Source organism: Bubalus bubalis, chromosome 6 (assembly GCF_019923935.1).
Source record: "Bubalus bubalis isolate 160015118507 breed Murrah chromosome 6, NDDB_SH_1, whole genome shotgun sequence".
NCBI lineage: Eukaryota > Metazoa > Chordata > Mammalia > Artiodactyla > Bovidae > Bubalus > Bubalus bubalis.
In genome coordinates, this window is record NC_059162.1 from 28,568,690 (window position 1) to 28,588,068 (window position 19,379).

Sequence of the window (19,379 nt, forward strand, 5' to 3'; positions counted from 1 at the left end):
TTAATCACTTTATTAGTATATTTTATATTACTAAAGCATGAGCCTATTTAGCCTAAAATATAAATCGACATTTATAAATGCTAAGTGTTAAAGAAATTTAGAATTATGCCATTATTTCTTCTAGATAAAAACCACATAAGTAAAACAACTCAACATGGCCCACATTTTTAAGGTCAACAGCCTACAACAGTCCTTGGCCCTCCAGTTATCTGTACAATAGTACACTTGTTTTTGGACACCAGCTACTGCTTTTATGATTTGAAATTTTGTGATAGAACCTACTATTAAATACAACATACATTTTCTTCACTCTTGTCCAATTTACTTTTAACTTCATCTCCTTTCTGTTTTAGTTCTTCTCTCACAGATTCCAGCTCATTCCTTAAAGGAAATAGAAGAGTGACATTGCAATAAAATCTATATTTTCATTTTATTCCCTTTCTGGAACTTCTAAAATTGACTACTGATCAGTTTAAAATTTTTTATTGGTTTATATCTTCACTTTGATTGATCATTTTTCATGCATGAGTATATACACTTCTACTCCTAAATTTAAATTAATTTATACATTTACTTTGAAATTATTTAGATCTTTATAGTTATTTTTACATAAAAAGAAACTTCAAGATAGAAAAACTTATTTCTTATTTAAGTCAAGATTTCACTTTCCTGTTTTCTTAGTCATCATTCTAAGACCCAGTCATAATGCTGTACAAATAAATAAGGGACATATATACAGGTGATTTTAATGAAGAACTGTATGACTGTGATATTTGCATATACTTGTATGCTTACGTATGTATAGAGTATTTCACAGAAACATACACAGGAAACCATGATACCTCTGGAGAGGAAAACTGGATAGCAGGAAGACAAAAGGCAAGAAAGATAGTTTTCTTTCCTCATATCCCTTTGTTTCTTTGATTTTTACACCATATGCATATATAATCCTTTCAAACTTTTTTTAAAAAGCTATCTGCTGTGCATGGAAACAACAGTACTTTGTCTCAGAAGGATATTTAAAGCTATTTCTAATTGTAGACTCTCTTATTATTATAGCTGATATGTTACTAGGTCAAATGTGAATGCATGGAATAGTAATCAATCATGTGAAATAACTGGCCTCATAAAAACTGAGTCTAGGATGCTTACTCTTTGAGTTTTAAATCTTTAATTGGCACATTCTTACTTTTCCTAAATATATTATTTAGAGTTCTGTAAATCCATAGAGTAGGTAGATGTACAAAAAGATATTATCCAAATAATTTCAATTCTCTTAGATAAAAAGTAGCCTTTCTCTAAATATGTTTTCACTTTTCATCCCCAAAATGTTTAGTGGCTTAATCACAGATTTAACCTGTAATCTTCTGAAGAAGAAAAGTAAGCATATAAGACAAAAGTAATCCTTAGAAACATAATAAAAGATGACTTTCCAAATATGGAAAATAGTAACAGTTAAGTATCAGGTACTGTGCTCAGTGCTTTATTCATATTTCCTCACATAATGCCCAAACAGTCCTATGAGGGAGACATACTAGGTCTAAGGAAATATCAAATAATTTAAAACAGTTAAGTTTTAATGACAACATTCTTTAATAAAACCTGAATCAAAACTTAATACATCAGAATATAAGTACAAGCAAGAGCCCCCAAATATTTGGAAATCATCTAAATTACTAATGGATTAAAAGGAAACTGGAAATATAAAAACTCTATCCCAGAGCTACCTACCGGGGAAGTATGTGCAGTATTACAATCTTTAGCAAGGTAATTTTGAAGGTCTTAGAAAATAAGATCTCCTATCAGCTGTCTATCAGGCATCTATAGATCTGTATCTGTGTGTCTGTTTATTGATCAATGGATTGCTGAAGCTTTGGACCCTTTAGCTGATGTTTCAGGGTCCATTGTAAGTGCTGTCACTATGCCCCCTCCATGCAGATGTATGAATGGAGGAAGCAGCTATTTTTAGGAGAATAACCTCCCCAAATGCAAGTGTTCTAGTGGCTACATGGAAATGCAAGTGTTCTAGTGGCTACGTGGGAGGATATTGTGGAATGGGACTTTCACAAGGTGTTCCTCCAGGAACTAACGCGTCCATGCTGTTGACAATCATCCTGATCATCAGAATTGCTGCTTTAGCCGCTTTAGGATTTTTCCACTATCAGAAAACCGGCTCCCTTTTGTCTTATCTGCCCAAGCTGTCAAGCTTAAGCAGTCTCAAATCCTCTGAAAATGGAAATGGGGTGACCTTCAGATCAGGGGATGATGTTAATATGGATATTAGAGTAACTGGTTTTGGGCCTGAGTCTGCTATTGACAGATTGCTGGGAATGAGGGAACATTTTGCCACAGACTTCAGGAAGCCACCCATAATATTTGGGAACCTGATGTATGCCTCCAAGGACACTACTATCACGGCAGCTCAGCCAACAACAGCCCCGGTTAACTGAATCTGGAACAGTGTATAACAAAAACTATGGAAGTCCCATTAACCCTGCTGAACAGGGTTCAGACACAAAGCCAACTCCCTCAAGTCCTGATCAAACGCAGCCAACAAAATGAAATATCTTCAAACAAAAACCAAAACAAAGTATCAACTTTGAAAATCCATTCTATTCCAAGATGGAGAATGAACCAAAGGTCAATGCTGCTAAGGTTTCTTGGAAAAAAGGCTCAACTCCAGGCTACAGTGCAACTACAGGCTACAGAAGATATCAAAGACACCGCGAATTGTTTAGGATTGTTTAGGATTTTGTTTTTCTGTTTTTCTTGGTGTTATCACAATCATCTACTTTAATACCTGTATGCCAGTCAGTCAAGAGGATATAGCATTATTTTAATTTAAGTCTTCTTTTGTTACAGAAGACTCAGAGGCATAGCTGTGCTGGCTATTTAGGGAATAATTAGAAACAGACTTTTGCACATTTTTTTTTTTTACAAACAGATGAAAAAAATTAACATTCAGTACTTTATTAAAAGAATATATTTTTCCCCTGTACTCCTGTAGTTGGTACTGTTTGTAGAAACATTGCCTTGTATGCCTTGTTTACTCATCTCATATTTTTACAAATAATTATCACCTTGTACTATATGTATATCTTTGCACTGAACCTCTCTGAAGGTAATACTATAAATATGTTGTACATTTGTAAATTTGGGAAAGATTATCACATCATTAAATTTGCTAATGAAAGTAAAAAAAACAGGTTATTTAGAAAATAATAAACATGATAAACTGCATATCAAAAACCAGGTCACAGATCTACAGTAGTGTCAGAAGTAAATTGATACTTGAAATGATTTTATTATTTGAAATGATTTTATTAATTTATTATTTGAAAAAGAGAAAGGTAAACTAAATATCAATATATCAATTTTTTAAATAACTAAAGAAAATATTAATATTTGATTGCAGACAGGAAAAAATAAACTTCTAAGTTCATTTATAAATTTATAAATTATGTATATATAATATATATTTCTATATAAATTCATAAATTATTTACATATAATATTTATAAATTATTTATAAATTTACAAAAGCAATGGGAAAAAATTTCAAAAAGAAAGCAATTTAGATTTAAGAAAAACAATTTTTTTTAAATTCTGTACGACAAAATAATTACCCACAGTAAAAGGAAAACAACAGGTTAGGGAAAATATGTGCTGTAAATAAAACAAGATAAAGGATTAATATGTTTTTAAAAGCTTGACTAAATCAGTAAGAAAACAGTCAAGATCTCAAAATATTATAAGCAATGCTGCGAAGTCGCTTCAGTCGACCCCAGACTCTGTGCGACCCCAGAGACGGCAGCCCACCAGGCTCCCCCATCCCTGGGATTCTCCAGGCAAGAACACTGGAGTGGGTTGCCATTTCCTTCTCCAATGCATGAAAGTGAAAAGTGAAAGTGAAGTCGCTCAGTCGCATCCGACTCTTAGCAACCCCATGGACTGCAGCCCACCAGGCTCCTCGTCCATGGGATTTGCCAGGCAAGAGTACTGGAGTGGGGTGCCATTGCCTTCTCCAATTATAGGCAACAGATATAGGCAATTTAGAAAGAAGAAACTCTAGCAAGCACACATAAAAAATTCCAGAGTTTACCCAAAACAATGAAAATTATAAATCCTAAGAACTGTAAGTTATTTCTATTATATCATCAAATAAATAAATGATAATAACCAAAAGTAATTAAAAGTTTTTATAACCAGCATTTTCATAAAACATTGGTTGTACTGCATACTTTACAAGTGATAGAACCTATCAGAAATCATTTGTCTATCAAAAGTAATTGAAATAAATTACTCAATAAATTCACACTTGAAATTTATACTTTAAGAAAAAATCTGTATGTGCCAAAACATTTACTACAGTATTATTTATGAAAGTGAAAAACTGGAAAACGTAAATATCCAAATTAAAAGAATGCTATATCCTCTTGACTGACTGGCATACAGGTATTAAAGTAGATGATTGTGATAACACCAAGAAAAACAGAAAATACTTAAAATAATATTAGAGTTTTAAAATATCTCTTCTAAGTGTTCTGACATATGATTAGTGTACTTTCTGAAATTAATATTAATTATTAGGAAATTTATGATATTTTAAAATTAATTTCTGTATCTAATATCATTATTTCAAACTAAGTATAAAATAGGCATTATTACAATTTTATTTTTAAGCAGGATTCCAAAATAGTAATTTAAGTCTAATTTTTTACTTTATTCTATAGTAAACATAAAATTAATCTAAATTAACTACAACAAGTTAATAGAAAAGAAATACTATTTTTGGCTAGTCAAAAAGGCCAATGCGTTAGTCTTGCCTTAATTGTGTTTCTGTCTCTCCCAGATGTTCTATTTGTTTCAACATCCTTTCTTCTTGCCTTTTGCTATTCTAAAGAAATAATCAGTTTTGTTTATATTAATTAGTTTGCTTCAACAGAAATAAAATTGAAACTAACATTTAAGATCTTTATCTATCTTAAAATTCATTTAGTTATAAATAAAACAAGAGAATGGGTTATTTAACTTGTATAATGCCACACAACTTTTCCAGTCTTACTCTATTCCCTAATATCTATATATTAATACTAGCTAAAAAAATAAGTCTTACTTGCTGTTTCCCACTGATACTTTGAGACTGTGTCCTCTGTACATATTGTTATCGCTTTAAGGAATGCTTTTCCACTCATTGCACCTACTGAGCTCATAATTACTGATTTTTTTAAGGCAAAACTTAATGCTATATTCTTCTGAAGGCTTCTCTTTCCCCAAGGCCGAGGTGAGCCTGTGAATTCTGATAGCACTTGGTCTCCAAAATAATACATATGATATTTTAAGCACTTTTTCATTGAGTCATAAACTCCTAAAGAGGGAGGATGATATTTTATTTATCACTATATGTTCCACAGTGTCTTATATTATTTGCTAACAAATACTTGAATACTTTATTAAAATACTTTATAAAAATCTTGATGCTTCAAATTAGAATAACTTTATCAATAGGGAGCCTCCATCTTCTGTTGCCTTTTATTACCACTGAGGATCAATATGCATATTTTTCTTCTAAAACAAAGTATTTAGAAGAAAAAGATAATCAGATAATCTAAGATAATCAGACTTTTAAAGCTGAAAGAATCTTCAGTGATAGTCTATTCTAAGCCCCTAATTTTACAGTAAGAAAACTGTCAATGATACTTTCTTTTTCAACTCACATTAATGTCTTCTTGTTGTTTCTTGAGTTCCAGGGCCATATCACTTGTTTCTTGTGCTAGTTCTTTGTTTTCCAGTGAAAGCCTGTTGCAGCTTGCAGTTAGTTCAGTATTCTTCAGCCTATTTTTTTTTTAAAACAACATATCATACCAAAATATTTACACATAAAATTATATAATATAGAATTTTATCCAAAATAATCTTAGGGGTAAGAAAGGAAAGGCTGGGGCTACAAATGAAACAAGATTGGCTTTTAGTAAAGAATTTTTGAGGCCAGATAGGTATATGGGCTTCCTAAGTGGTGCTAGTGGTAAAGAACCCGCCCAACAGGGGTTTGATCAAGATCACTTAAAGGAGGGCATGGCACCCCACTCCAGTATTCTTGCCTGGAGAATCCCATGGACAGAGGAGCCTGGCAGGCTACAGTCCATAACAGTCACAGAGTCAGACACAACTGAGGTGACTTAGCAGGCACACATGCATGTATGCACAGTAAGTATATGCTGGTTCATTACATTATTCCCTCTTTTAACATTGTATATATTTGAAATTTTTCTATAATAAGTTTTTTGAGATGTCATATATTTCCTAGCATACTTCCCATAATGCTTCCCCCTTCACCTTTCCATAAATTTTGAAAAGCATATTATTTTTTACATATTTTCTTTCTAACAGGCTGTCTCTTAAAAACTATTTCAAACTTCTGATGATTTAAGTATTACATGAGACATTAATGCTTTAATTAAATATTACAAAATCCATTAAATGAATATTAATATTTTCATTAAAATAAATAAAATATATGCATATGCACAGCACTTAAACTGCTCTTACAAGGTCTCAAATATTCTACATCAGAAGACAGATTACTACTGTTACTAGTTGCAGCCAGGATCAATTTTAAATGAGGGAAGGGAAATGTGTGGCTCATGGAATGATTTCAGAAGCACCTATATCTCCTACTTACTGATGCTGGAAACTCATCAAAGTGTTTTAATTAAAAAATGAAAAGTTGAAAGAACAAATATACCAAGGATAACACAAATTTATATTAATCAGTTAATTCATTAAAAAGGACTTTGGTTAATAGATGAATTTTACCCAGAGCCCCTACAAAAGTATTGTTGAAAAGTACCAGAAGCTGGGAATGGGAGCTGAAAGAGAAGTGACAAGATGCTGAGTAAATTGTTTATTTCTTATTTTTATCTAGAGTTGAAAAGCAACCAGAACACAAAAATTATGCTCTCCACTAGACTGCCTCCTTGAATTTAGTTCTCCCTGAGTGACAACACAACAATTATTTCCTCCTATTTTCTCTAGAAATTAAATTTACTAAGTAAGTTAAGCAACTAAATATTATGCTTGGACAATATAAGAGATGAATTTGTATTTCTGTCATTTCATCAATTCAAACCTACAAAGCAATTTAGTAAAACAACCAAAAAAACTATAGCTAGAACTACAAATGATTATTTTTATAAGAAACTAAATAATCTCCAAAAAAAATATATCACTCTTCTAATATAGTTCTCAAGTTCATGATATACTCTTATGTCAATAATACGTAGTTTCTTTAACAACGAAATTGATAAATTATTTTGATCTTTAATCAGAAATAAAAACTTTAAGCCTATTCAAAAAAGCATTATACATAATTTACTAATTTAGTATTAACTACAGTGAAGAGTAGTTAATATTTTATAATACTACAGAAAGTTTAGGAATTGAACACACAAACTACTTTATAGATAGAAAACATACTTCTCATTTTCAAGCTCAGTTTTCAGCTCTTTAACCTGATTTGAATAATGCTGTTCACTTGTTGCAATGGCAGTTAACTGTATTTCCAAATCATGTACTTTTTTCTGGAAAATAAACACATATTATCACAGCAAATGCCTTTACAATTTTCTCACTTAAGAAGTATGGTCACTCTATGTAAGCAAGTTATATACTTGGTAAAAAATATGTCAAAATTTTTAAATTGATTTAATGCCATAGTCATTATAATTTCAATACAGTGAGCAATGACAAATGCAATACTAAAAGTAAATTTCATTTTCATATTCTGAAGCTCAACCAGTAAAATTAGACTTGAAGTGAAGTGAAGTGGCTCAGTCATGTCCAGCTCTTTGCGACACCATGGACTGTAGCCTGCCAGGCTCCTCCGTCCATGAGGTTTTCCAGGCAAGAATACTGGAGCGGGTTGCCATTTCCTTCTCCAGTGGATCTTCCCAACCCAGGGATCGAACCCAGGTCTCCCTCATTGTAGGCAGATGCTTTTAGCATCTGAGCCACTAGGGAATATTATAAAATACTGTTGTCTGTCTTATACTACCAAGTAATAAATTTCAACTGAAATATCATTATTAAGAAAAAATATATTAGTTAATGAAATCAAGCAATATCAGAAAAGTAAGCTGCTCTTATGTTAGAAAGACAATTACAATGTTAATACTATAATAAACTGAAAACACTTTTTAAAAATAAAAGACATTCTAAAACTATAACATGAGAACTATAAACTAAGAACTTAATAAAAGCTAAAATTAAAAGTATCAATTAATAAATACTTACAAGACATCAAGAAATGTATTATTATAAACCATGCTTATATTATTGGTATCTTAAATGTTGACATTTCTCTGCCTCATTATAATATGGAGGTTTTCTGTTTTAAATCAATTACAGCAGAAACACATGTTCAAGAGGAATTAAATACAGCAGAAACACATGTTCAAGAGGAATTTTGTAAAGCAATCTTGTGCAAATCTAAAAGCCATATAATCTACAATGTAAATCTGTATCCTACTAGCAAAACACTTGAAAGAAAAAAATGTATCCTTTTTAAACGAACCTCTCTGGTTTGGAGAAGCCCAGTTAGTTCTTGTTCTGCTTCTTTTAATTCTTCAGCAATCTTCTCAAATTGTTTCTTCTCATCTAAAAGCTTTTGTTTTTCTGCCTATTTTAAGAACATTAACAAATCATGATAACCAAAGCATATACACATTCAAAATAATCAAACTTCTCAAATATAGTTGTGAAGAGAATTATGACTTTCTCTTTGGTTAAATTTTTTTAAAAAGAGAAAACAAGTCCTTAAGTAAATTCCAAAACTAAATACGATGACAGGATTTAATGGACAGAGCCCTGTAAGTTTTTATTTAAAAAGACTCATACAGACAGAAAGACAAGTGGCAAAGGAGTAGTCAAATGTAGAATGCATCTCTCTTCAAAGATATATCAGGAATACCTCTTCAGATGCAGAAGACCTTGCAGAGCACCAGCTGAAACTGGCAGGAGTCCCTGACCACTGGAACCATGCAAAAATCAACAGGATAAAGGAAGAAAAGGGAAAAAGAGGAGGAGAGTGAACAGGACCGGACCTGCACCCACGGAGTAGGGGAGCTGAAGCAGGGGTGAGGACCTCACACAGGGGCAATTGAGGCTGTTGGAGAGTGAAGCGGCTGATCTGTGAAAGTCTGAATGGAGTAAGAACCACACAGACAATCCATGCCACAGCCTTAAATAGCCCAGACAGGAATGCAAGTCCACTGGAATGTATGGTGGCTGGGAGCTGGAGCATAGTGATTAGAGAGCAATCCCAGACTGCTGTTGACTGTGGGGAGATGGCCCAAAGGGACAGGAGGGAGTAGATCAGAGTGTGGAATGCCTTTGGAGCAAAACCAGGAAGCAGGGCACTACTGCTGAGTTAGGGGCAGAGGGTGGAGCCATCACTGTAGCCCCTCTCCCCACACGCAAGTGCCAGCAGCTGACCAATAGAGAAAGAGCCCAGAGAGCGTGGCCCTTTGAGTCCTGATATGTCAAACAATAGACAAGGACCAGCCAGGCAGGCCCTTTGCAAGTCCAGCTGCCAAAGGCTAGAAAAAGATTCTATTAATAATAGTACTATATCTCCTGCACCTTGGCCACTGGCATCCCTAGACACATAACATCATGAAGGTCCCCACGATCCAAGCAACTGTGCCACCTCCAAGTTTGATCCTTACTGGAGGCAAAGCAGTCAGAGACTAGAAAAAAATCCTAAAATGCTGTATCTCCTCTGCCCATAGTCACCATCTTCCCTGCACACCTGGCATCGCCAGGGTCCCTGCAATCCAAGTAGCTGTGCCATCTCCATGCTTGATCCCCACTAGGGCAGAGATACCATAGGTTAGAAAAAACCCTAATAGTGTCATATCTCCTGTGCCTGTAGTAACCAGATTTCCCTGCATACTTGGCATTGCCAGGGTCCCTGTAATCCAAACAGCTGCTCCACCTACACACCCAGTCCTCACTAGCACAGAATCAAACCCTCCAGTACACTCTCAGGGAAAGACCCTGATGCTGGGAAAGATTGAAGGCAAGAGGAGAAGGGGACGACAGAGGTGGTTGGATGGCATCACCGGCTCAATGGACATGGACTTGGGTGGATTCCGGGAGTTGGTGATGGACAGGGAGGCTTGGCATGCTGTGGTTCATGGGGTCACAAAGAGTCAGACATGACTGAGTGACTGAACCGAACTGATAGTAGCATCTCAATACACAAGGCAAACACTAACAGACATAAAAGGGAAAATCAACAGTAACACAATAATCGTAGTGGACTTTAAAACCCCACTTACACCAATGGACAAATCATCAAAAAAAAATTAATAAGGAAACACAACCCTAAAATGACACAATAGACTCAGTTTAGTTCAGTTCAGCCACTCAATCGTGTCTGACTCTTTGAAACCCAATGAACTGCAGCACACCAGGCTTCCCTGTCCATTACAAACTCCCAGAGCTTGCTCAAACTCATGTTGATCGAGTCGGTGATGCCATCCAACAATCTCATCCACTGTCATCCCCTTCTCCTCCCACCTTCAATCTTTCCCTGCATCAGAGTCTTTTCCAATGAGTCAACTCTTTGCATGAGGTGGCCAAAGTACTCGAGTTTCAGCTTTAGCATCATTTCTTCCAAAGAACACCCAGGGCTGATCTCCTTTAGAATGGACTGTTTGGATCTCCCTGAAGTCCAAGGGACTCTCAAGAGTCTTCTCCAACACCACAGTTCAAAAGCATCAATTCTTCAGCACTCAGATTTCTTTATAGTCCATCTCTCATATCCATACATGACTACTGGAAAAACCATATTTTTGACTAGATGGGCCTTTGTTGGCAAAGTAATATCTCTACTTTTTAATATGCTGTCTAGTTTGGTCATAACTTTTCTTCCAAGAAGTAAGTGTCTTTTAATTCCATGGCTGCAATCACCACCTGCAGTAATTTAGGAGCCCAAGAAAGTAAAGTTTTTCACTGTTTCTATTGTTTCCGCATCTATTTGCCATGAAGTGGTGGGACTGAACGTCATGATCTTAGTTTTCTGAATGTTGAATTTCAAGCCAGCTTTTTTCTCTCTTCTTTCACTTTCATCAAGAAGCTCTTTAGTTCCTCTTCCCTTTCTACCATAAGGGTGGTGTCATCTGCATATATATGGGCCTAACTCATATCTACAGGACATTCTATCCAAATGCAGCAGAATACACTTTCTTCTCGAGTGCACATAGAACATTATCCAGGATAGATCACATCATGTGTCACAAATCAAGTCTCAGTAAAATTAAGAAAAATGAAATTGTATCTGGCATCTTTTCTGACCACAAGGCTATGAGAATACATATTAAAGGAAAAAAATGTTAAAAAACACATATGTGGATGCTAAACAATATGCTTCTAAATAACCAAAAGGTCACTGAAGAAATCAAAGAGGAAGTCAATATCTAGAAACAAATGAAATGAAAACACAACAAACCAAAACTTTTGAGAAGCAGCAAAAGCAGTTCCAAGCGGGAAGTTATAGAAGCCTACCCCAAGAAATGAGTAAAACATTAAATAAACAACCTAACCTTACACCTAAAGCAACCAGAGAAAGAACAAAACCACAAAGTTAGTAGAAGGAAAGAAATCATAAAGATCAGAGCAAAAATAAAAGTAAAAGAAGTGAAGAAAACAGTAGCAGAAATCAATAAAACTAAAAGCTGGTTCTTTGAGAAGACAAATAAAATTGACAGACTTATCAAGGAAAAAAGTGAGAAATTCACAGCAAACATTATTTTCAAAGGTGAAAAACTGAAAACATTTTCTCTAAGATCAGGAATAAAACAAGGGTGCTCACCCTCGCCACTATAATTCAACATAATTTTGGAAGTCCTAGCAATGGAAATCAGAGAAGAAAAAGAAATAAAAGGAATCCCAACTGAAAAAAAGAAGTAAAACACTCACTGTTTGCAGAAAACATGTTACTATACATAGAAAACCCTAAAGATATCACCAGAAAATTACTAATCAATGAATTTAGTAAAGTCTCAGGATACAAAATCAATACACAGAAATCTCTTGCATTCCTATACACTAACAATTTAAAATCAACAGAGAAATTAAGGAATCAATCCCACTCACCACTGCAACAAAAAGAGTGAAATACCTAGGAATAAACCTATTTAAGGAGACAAAGGACCTGTATGTAGAATTATAAATCACTGTCGAAAGAAATCAAAAACCACACAAACTAATGGAGAGATACATCATGTTCCTGGATTTAAAGAACCAATATTGTGAAAATAACTATACTATCCAAAGCAGTCTACAGAGTCAATGCAATCTCTATCAAATTACCAATGGCATTTTTCACAGAACTAGAACAAAAAATTTCACAATTCATGTGTGTGTGTGTGTGTGTGTGTGTGTTAGTCATTCAGTCACATCCAACTCTTTGAAATACCATGGACTGTAGCCAACCAGGCTCCTCTGTCCGTGGAAATCTCTAAGCAAAATAATGGAGTGGGTTGTCATCTCCTTCTCCAGGATATCTTCCCAACCCAGGGATCAAACCCAGGTCTCCTGCATTGCAGGCAAATTCTTTACCACCTGAGCCACCAGGGAAGCCAATTTGTATGTAAACACAAAAGAACCCAAATCGCCAAAGCAATCTTGAGAAAGAAAATGGAGCTGGAGGAGTAATCTTTCCTGACATCAGACTATACGACAAAGCTACAATCATCAAAACAGCATGGTCAGATCAGATCAGGCGCTCAGTCGTGTCTGACTCTTTGCAACCCCATGAATCGCAGCACGCCAGGCCTCCCTGTCCATCACCAACTCCCGGAGTTCACTCAGACTCACGTCCATCAAGTCAGAGATGCCATCCAGCCATCTCATCCTCTGTCGTCCCCTTCTCCTTCTGCCCCCAATCCCTCCCAGCATCAGAGTCTTTTCCAATGAGTCAACTCTTTGCATGAGGTGGCCAAAGTTCTTCAGTTTCAGCTTTAGCATCATTCCTTCCAAAGAAATCCCAGGGCTGATCGCCTTCAGAATGGACTGGTTGGATCTCCTTGCAGTCCAAGGGACTCTCAAGAGTCTTCTCCAACACCACAGTTCAAAAGCATCAATTCTTCGGCACTCAGCCTTCTTCACAGTCCAACTCTCACATCCATACATGACCACTGGAAAGACCATAGCCTTGATTAGACGGACCTTTGTTGGCAAAGTAATGTCTCTGCTTTTGAATATGCTATCTAGGTTGGTCATAACTTTTCTTCCAAGGAGTAAGCGTCTTTTAATTTCATGGCTGCAGTCACCATCTATAGTAATTTTGGAGCCCAGAAAAATACAGTCTGACACTGTTTCCACTGTTTCCCCAACTATTTGCCATGAAGTGGTGGGACCGGATGCCATGATCTTCATTTTCTGAATGTTGAGCTTTAAGCCAACTTTTTCACTCTCCACTTTCACTTTCATCAAGAGGCTTTTGAGTTCCTCTTCACTTTCTGCCATAAGGGTGGTGTCATCTGCATATCTGAGGTGATTGATATTTCTCCTGGCAATCTTGATTTCAGCTTGTGTTTCTTCTAGTTCAGCATTTCTCGTGATGTACTCTGCATATAAGTTAAATAAACAGGATGACAATATACAGCCTTGATGAACTCCTTTTCCTATTTGGAACCAGTCTTTTGTTCCATGTCCAGTTTTCACTGTTGCTTCCTGACCTGCATACAAATTTCTCAAGAGGCACATCAGGTGGTCTGTTATTCCCATCTCTTTCAGAATTTTCCACAGTTTATTGTGATCCACACAGTCAAAGGCTTTGGCATAGTCAATAAAGCAGAAATAGATGCTTTTCTGGAACTCTCTTGCTTTTTCCATGATCCAGCGATGTTGGCAATTTGATCTCTGGTTCCTCTGCCTTTTCTAAGACCAGCTTGAACATCAGGAAGTTCACAGTTCACATATTGCTGAAGCCTGGCTTGGAGAATTTTGAGCATTACTTTACTAGCATGTGAGATGAGTGCAATTGTGTGGTAGTTTGAGCATTCTTTGGCATTGCCTTTCTTTGGGATTGGAATGAAAAGTGACCTTTTCCAGTCCTGTGGCCACCGCTCAGTTTTCCAAATTTGCTGGCATATTGAGTGCAGCACTTTCACAGCATCATCTTTCAGGATTTGAAATAGCTCAACTGGAATTCCATCACCTCCACTAGCTTTGTTCGTAGTGATGCTTTCTAAGGCCCACTTGACTTCACATTCCAGGATGTCTGGCTCTAGGTCAGTGATCACATCATCGTGATTATCTGGGTCATGAAGAGCTTTTTTGTACAGTTCTTCTGTGTATTCTTGCCATCTCTTCTTAATATCTTCTGCTTCTGTTAGGTCCATACCATTTCTGTCCTTTATTGAGCCCATCTTTGCATGAAATGTTCCTTTGGTATGTCTGATTTTCTTGAAGAGTTCCCTAGTCTTTCCCATTCTGTTGTTTTCCTCTATTTCTTTGCATTGATCACTGAAGAAGGCTTTCTTATCTCTTCTTGCTATTCTTTGGAACTCTGCATTCAGATGTTTATATCTTTCCTTTTCTCCTTTGCTTTTCACTTCATTGTTAGAGAAAAGCAAATCAAAACCACACTGAGGTGTTACCACACAGCAGTCAGAATGGTCATCATCATCAAATTCTAAAAACAATAAATGCTACAGAGGATGTGGAGAAAAGAGAACCCTCTTACACTGTTGGTGGAAATATAAATTGATACAGCCATTATGAGGGAGAAGGCGATGGCACCCCACTCCAGTACTCTTGCCTGGAATATCCCATGGATGGAGGAGCCTGGTGGGCTGCAGTCCATGGGGCCACAAAGAGTCCGACACGACTGAGTGACTTCCCTTTCACTTTTCACTTTCATGCATTGGAGAAGGAAATGGCAACCCACTCCAGTGTTCTTGCCTGGAGAATCCCAGGGACGGGGGAGCCTGGTGGGCTGCCGTCTATGGGGTCACACAGAGTCGGACATGACTGAAGTGACTTAGCCGCAGCAGCACAGCCACTATGAAGAACAGTATGGAGATTCCTTAAAAACCTAGAAATATAACTATTAATACCACATGACCCAGAAATCCCACTACTGGGCAGATATCCTCATAGACTCATAATTCAGAAAGACACATGTACCCCCATGTTCACTGCAGCACTATTTACAATAGCCAGGACATGGAAGCAACCTAGATGTCCATCGACAGAAGTATGGATAAAGAAATTGTGGTATATATACAATGGAATATTACTCAGTCATAAAAAGGAATGAATTTCAGTCAGTTTAACTGAGATGGATGAACCCTAGAGCCTTTATACAGAGTGAAGTAGGTCAGAAAGAGAAAAATAAATATTAACACATATATATGGAATCTAGAAAATGGTACTGATGAACCTATGTGTAGGGCAGTGATGGAGACATAGACATAGAGAATGAACCCGTGGACACATCAGAAGAAAGAGACAATGGGACAAATTGAGAGAGTAACACTGAAATATATACATTACCATGTGTAATAGGAAGCTGCTGTTTAATACAGGGAGCTCAGCCCAGTGATTTTTGACAACATAGAGAGGTGGAATGGGAAGGGCAGGAGGGAGATTCAAGAGGGAGGGAATATATGTATATTTATGGCTGATTCACATTGTTGTACAATAGAAACCAACACAAAATTATAAAGCAATTATCCTCCAATTAAAAATACTTTAAAAAAGAAATGCTTTTTAGATTGGAAGAATTATTGTTATTAATATGACCATATCATCCAATGCAATCTACAGATTTAATACAATCCCTATCAAAATACCCATTACATTTTTTACAGAACTAAAACAAGTAATCCTAGAATATATAGAGAGCCACAAAAGACCATGAGTTGTCAAGAAATCCTGGGGGCAAAAAAAAAGAACAAAGCTGGAGGTACATCCTTAATGACTTCAGATGATATTACAAAGCTAAGTAATCAAAACAGTATGGTACTGGCACAAAACTAGACACACAGATGAATGAAACAAAATAGGGAGCTCAGAAATAAATCCACACACCTATTGTCAATTAAGCTATAATAAAAGGGTCAATAGAGAAAAGGCAGTCTCTTTGGTGCTGGGAAAACTGGACAACTACATGTGAAATAATGAAGTTCGAAATATTCTCTAACACCATATATAAAAATAATGCAAAATGGATTAAAACCTAAATGTAAGACTAGAAACTATAAAATTCCTAGAGGAAAACATAGGCAGGATACTTTTTGACATAAATCATAAGCAATATTTTCTTGGATCAGCCCCTAAGGCAAAAAAAGCAAAAATAAATAGATGAAACCCAAGTAAACTTAAAAGCTTTTGCATAGGAAAAGAAACCATCTAGTAAACAAAAAGACAACCTACAAAATAGAAGAAAATATTTGCAAATGATAGACTGACAATAAATTAATATTCAAAAGATACAGACAGCTCATAGAACTCAATATCATACCAGTCAAATCATAAAATGGACAGAAGACCTGTATAATCATTTTTCCAAAGAATGTGTCCAAATGGCTAACAGGCACATGAAAAAATGCTCAGCATAACTTATTACTAGTGAAATGCAAATCAAAAACACAACTAAATATCACCTCACAACTATGAGAATAGCTGTCACCAAAAAGTCTACAAATAACAAATGTTGGAAAGGATGTAGAGAAAAGAGAACCCTGGTACACTGTTGGTGGGAATAAATTGAGGCAGCCACTATGAAAAACAGTATGGAGGTTCCTTTAAAAACTAAAAGTTACCAAATGTTGAAGTAATTCCACTCTGGGCACATATCCAAAAAAACTAAAACACAAACTCAAAAAGATAAATGCAGTCCAATGTTTACAGCCACCCTATTTACAACAGCCAAGGAAACCCAGAAGCAACTCAAGTGCCCATCAATAGATGATTGGATTAAGAGATGTCTACACACACACACACACACACACACACACACACACTACTCAGCCATAAAAAAGAATGAAATACTGCCATCTGCTGCAATATGAATGGACCTTAGTAAAAAAGTCAGAGAACTACAAATATCATATGACTTATATGTGGCATTTAAAAAATAATACAAATGAATGTATATACAAGACAGAAACATACTCACAAATGTAGAAAGCAAACAGAGTTACCATAGGGGAGAAGGAAGTGGGAGAGACAAATTAGGGGTAGGAGGTTAACAAATACAAGCTACTACAAACAAAACAGATAATCAACAGGATATACTGTATAGCACATGGAATTATATTCAATATCTTATAATAACCTACAATGGAATATAATCTGAAAAAAACTAATCACTCTGCTGTACACCTCAAAGTAGCACAATCTATAAAATCAACTATACTTCAACAACAACAAAAAGAAAGCTCTGATAGATTTTACAAAAATAAACCTGTTTAACTTTGAAAAAAATATATATTTTAAATGTCAATAAGAACGTACCTAATAATCATCACTTTAAGTGAAATGGACTAAGGGACTAAATTCTCCCAACAAAAGACAAAGAGTATCTGAGTGAACATAAAAAAAAAATATATATATATATATATATACACACACACACTTCCTATAAGAGACTTACCTCAGATCTAAAGACACAGCTAAAAGTGAGGGGATAGAAAAAAGTATTCCATGCAAATTTAAATCAAAAGTAAGCCAGGGTAACAACACTTACATCAAACAAAGACTCTTACAAAAGACAAAGGACATTACATGATGACCAAGGGATTAATCAAAAAGATGATGCAATAATTATAAATATATATGCACCCAACATAGAAGTATCTAAATACATACTACAAATTCACAGACATAGAGTGGGCAGTTGACAGTAACACAATAACAGGGAACATTAAAACCCCATTTACATCAATAGACAGATTATCCAGACAAAAAACCAATGGCCTTAAATGACAAATTCGACCAAATGAACTTAACATATTTATAAAGAACATCCCATCCAAAATCAGTAGAATATAGTTTCCTTTAAAGTATATATGGAACATTTTCCAAGATAGACCACATGCTAGGCCACAAAAATTATCAGTAAATTTAAGAAAATTCAATTCATATAAAGCATCTTTTCTGACCACACTATGAGTCTAGAAATCAACTACAAAGAAAAAAACTACAAGGGAAAAAAATCCTCAAACATGTGGAGACTAAACAATATGCTACCAACAACCAATGGATCAATGAAAACATAAAATACATGGTGACAAATAAAAATGAAAAAACAACAATCCAAAATCTAAGAGATGCAGCAAACTCAGTTCTAAGATGGCAGTTTATTGTGATACAAGTCTACTGCTAAGTCGCTTCAGTTGTGTCCGACTCTGTGTGACCCCATAGACGGCAGCCCACCAGGCTCCCCCGTTCCCTGGGATTCTCCAGGCAAGAACACTGGAGTGGGTTGCCATTTCCTTCTCCAATGCATGAAAGTGAAAAGTGAAAGGGAAGTCGCTCAGTCGTGTCCGACCCTCAGCAACCCCATGGACTGCAGCCTTTCAGGCTCCATCCATGGGATTTTTCAGGCAAGAGTACTGGAGTGGGGTGCCATTGCCTTCTCTGGTGATACAAATCTACCTCACAGGAAACAACAAAAAAAATCTCAAATAACCTAACCGACACTCAAAGGAAGCAGAAAAGTCACTAGAAGAAAGAAAATCATAAAAATCAGAGCTAAATTTTTAAAGAAAGACTAAAGCAACAATAGAAAGATCAACAAAACCATGAGCTGGTTATGTGAAAAGATAAAGTTGATAAAACTTTAGGAGGTTCATCAAGAGAAAAAGAGGGCCCAAATCAACAAAATCAGAAATAAAAAAGAAATACAACCAATACCACAGAAATACAAAGGATCATGAAAGATTACTATGAACAATTAAATGCCAATTAAATGGATATCCTAGAAGAAAATGACAAATTCCTTAAAAATGTACAATTTTCTAAACATAAACCAGGTAGACACAGAAAGTATAAACCAACCAATTACCAGTAATGAAATTGAATTATTAATTTTAAAAATTTCCAACAAACAAAATTCTAGGACTAGATGGCTTCATAGATGAATTCTACCAAACATTTAAAGGGAAATTAAACCTGTCCTTCTCAAACTAGTCTAAAAAACTGCAAAGGGAGGAACTCTTCCAAACTAATTCTGCCAGGCCAGTATTACCCTATTTACAAAACCAGACAAAGACGTCACAAAAACAGAAGATTAAAGGCCAACAGCATTGATGAAATTAGATACAAAAATCCTCAGCAAAATATTATCAAACCAAGTCTAT

The 19,379-nt window shown here is 35.6% G+C and overlaps 1 protein-coding gene across 10 annotated transcripts in view; it reads right to left on the minus strand.

The window, feature by feature from the left end:
• The window catches only part of SYCP1 (synaptonemal complex protein 1), a 151,611-nt gene that overhangs the window by 66,821 nt on the left and 65,411 nt on the right, over nucleotides 1-19,379 (minus strand). For all 10 annotated transcript variants that reach the window (XM_045166061.1, XM_044944511.2, XM_025288044.2 and 7 more), the window contains 5 exons: nucleotides 8,573-8,677; nucleotides 7,477-7,580; nucleotides 5,718-5,835; nucleotides 4,827-4,897; nucleotides 300-381 (listed from right to left, as the gene is read on the minus strand). In XM_045166061.1, the coding sequence (XP_045021996.1) occupies nucleotides 300-381; nucleotides 4,827-4,897; nucleotides 5,718-5,835; nucleotides 7,477-7,580; nucleotides 8,573-8,677 (480 nt within the window). The remainder of the gene's footprint in view (nucleotides 1-299; nucleotides 382-4,826; nucleotides 4,898-5,717; nucleotides 5,836-7,476; nucleotides 7,581-8,572; nucleotides 8,678-19,379) is intronic.